At 34.8% G+C, this 374-nt stretch overlaps 1 protein-coding gene across 3 annotated transcripts in view; it reads left to right on the top strand.

Annotated features, from left to right (window-relative positions):
* The window catches only part of LOC119592108 (AP-4 complex subunit mu-1-like), a 6153-nt gene that overhangs the window by 2384 nt on the left and 3395 nt on the right, over positions 1-374 (top strand). For 2 of the 3 annotated variants that reach the window (XM_037940928.1, XM_037940927.1), the window contains exon 2: positions 172-257. In XM_037940928.1, the coding sequence (XP_037796856.1) occupies positions 172-257 (86 nt within the window). Of the gene's footprint in view, positions 1-171; positions 262-374 lie in introns of all 3 variants that reach the window. The other variant, XM_037940929.1, reaches the window with a different exon arrangement.

Below are 374 nucleotides of genomic sequence, written 5' to 3'. Positions count from 1 at the left end.
GAACAGGACATAAATATGATGTAAGTTGTTTATTTATTGTGAATAATAAACATAAATGCTTCCTATGAAGCTCTGATATTTACATTTTTTCATGTCATGCTCCTCTGGAGATGCTCAGCTAAAAAACAAACACCAAGGGCTGCAAAGTTTTCCTTAATTGGTATTATTCAGTTGAGCCCAGTGTGACCAAAGATGCCTTCTACCCATTCCTGTCAGAAATCTCATCATCTCCACATGGAGATCCCCCTCCTGCCTTTGTAAGTAAGTGTTTTTAATTAAGTTATGCATTTTTTTGTTACTGCTGTTTGCTCATTTTTTAGTTAAAGATACAGTGAGGATGAATATATTTGGATTTTTCTGGAGAGAAAGTTAGA

This window comes from Penaeus monodon, chromosome 29 (assembly GCF_015228065.2).
Source record: "Penaeus monodon isolate SGIC_2016 chromosome 29, NSTDA_Pmon_1, whole genome shotgun sequence".
In the NCBI taxonomy this organism is placed as follows: Eukaryota; Metazoa; Arthropoda; class Malacostraca; order Decapoda; family Penaeidae; genus Penaeus; species Penaeus monodon.
Note: the sequence above shows the minus strand (reverse complement) of the source record. Positions and strands in the feature narration are given on the sequence as shown.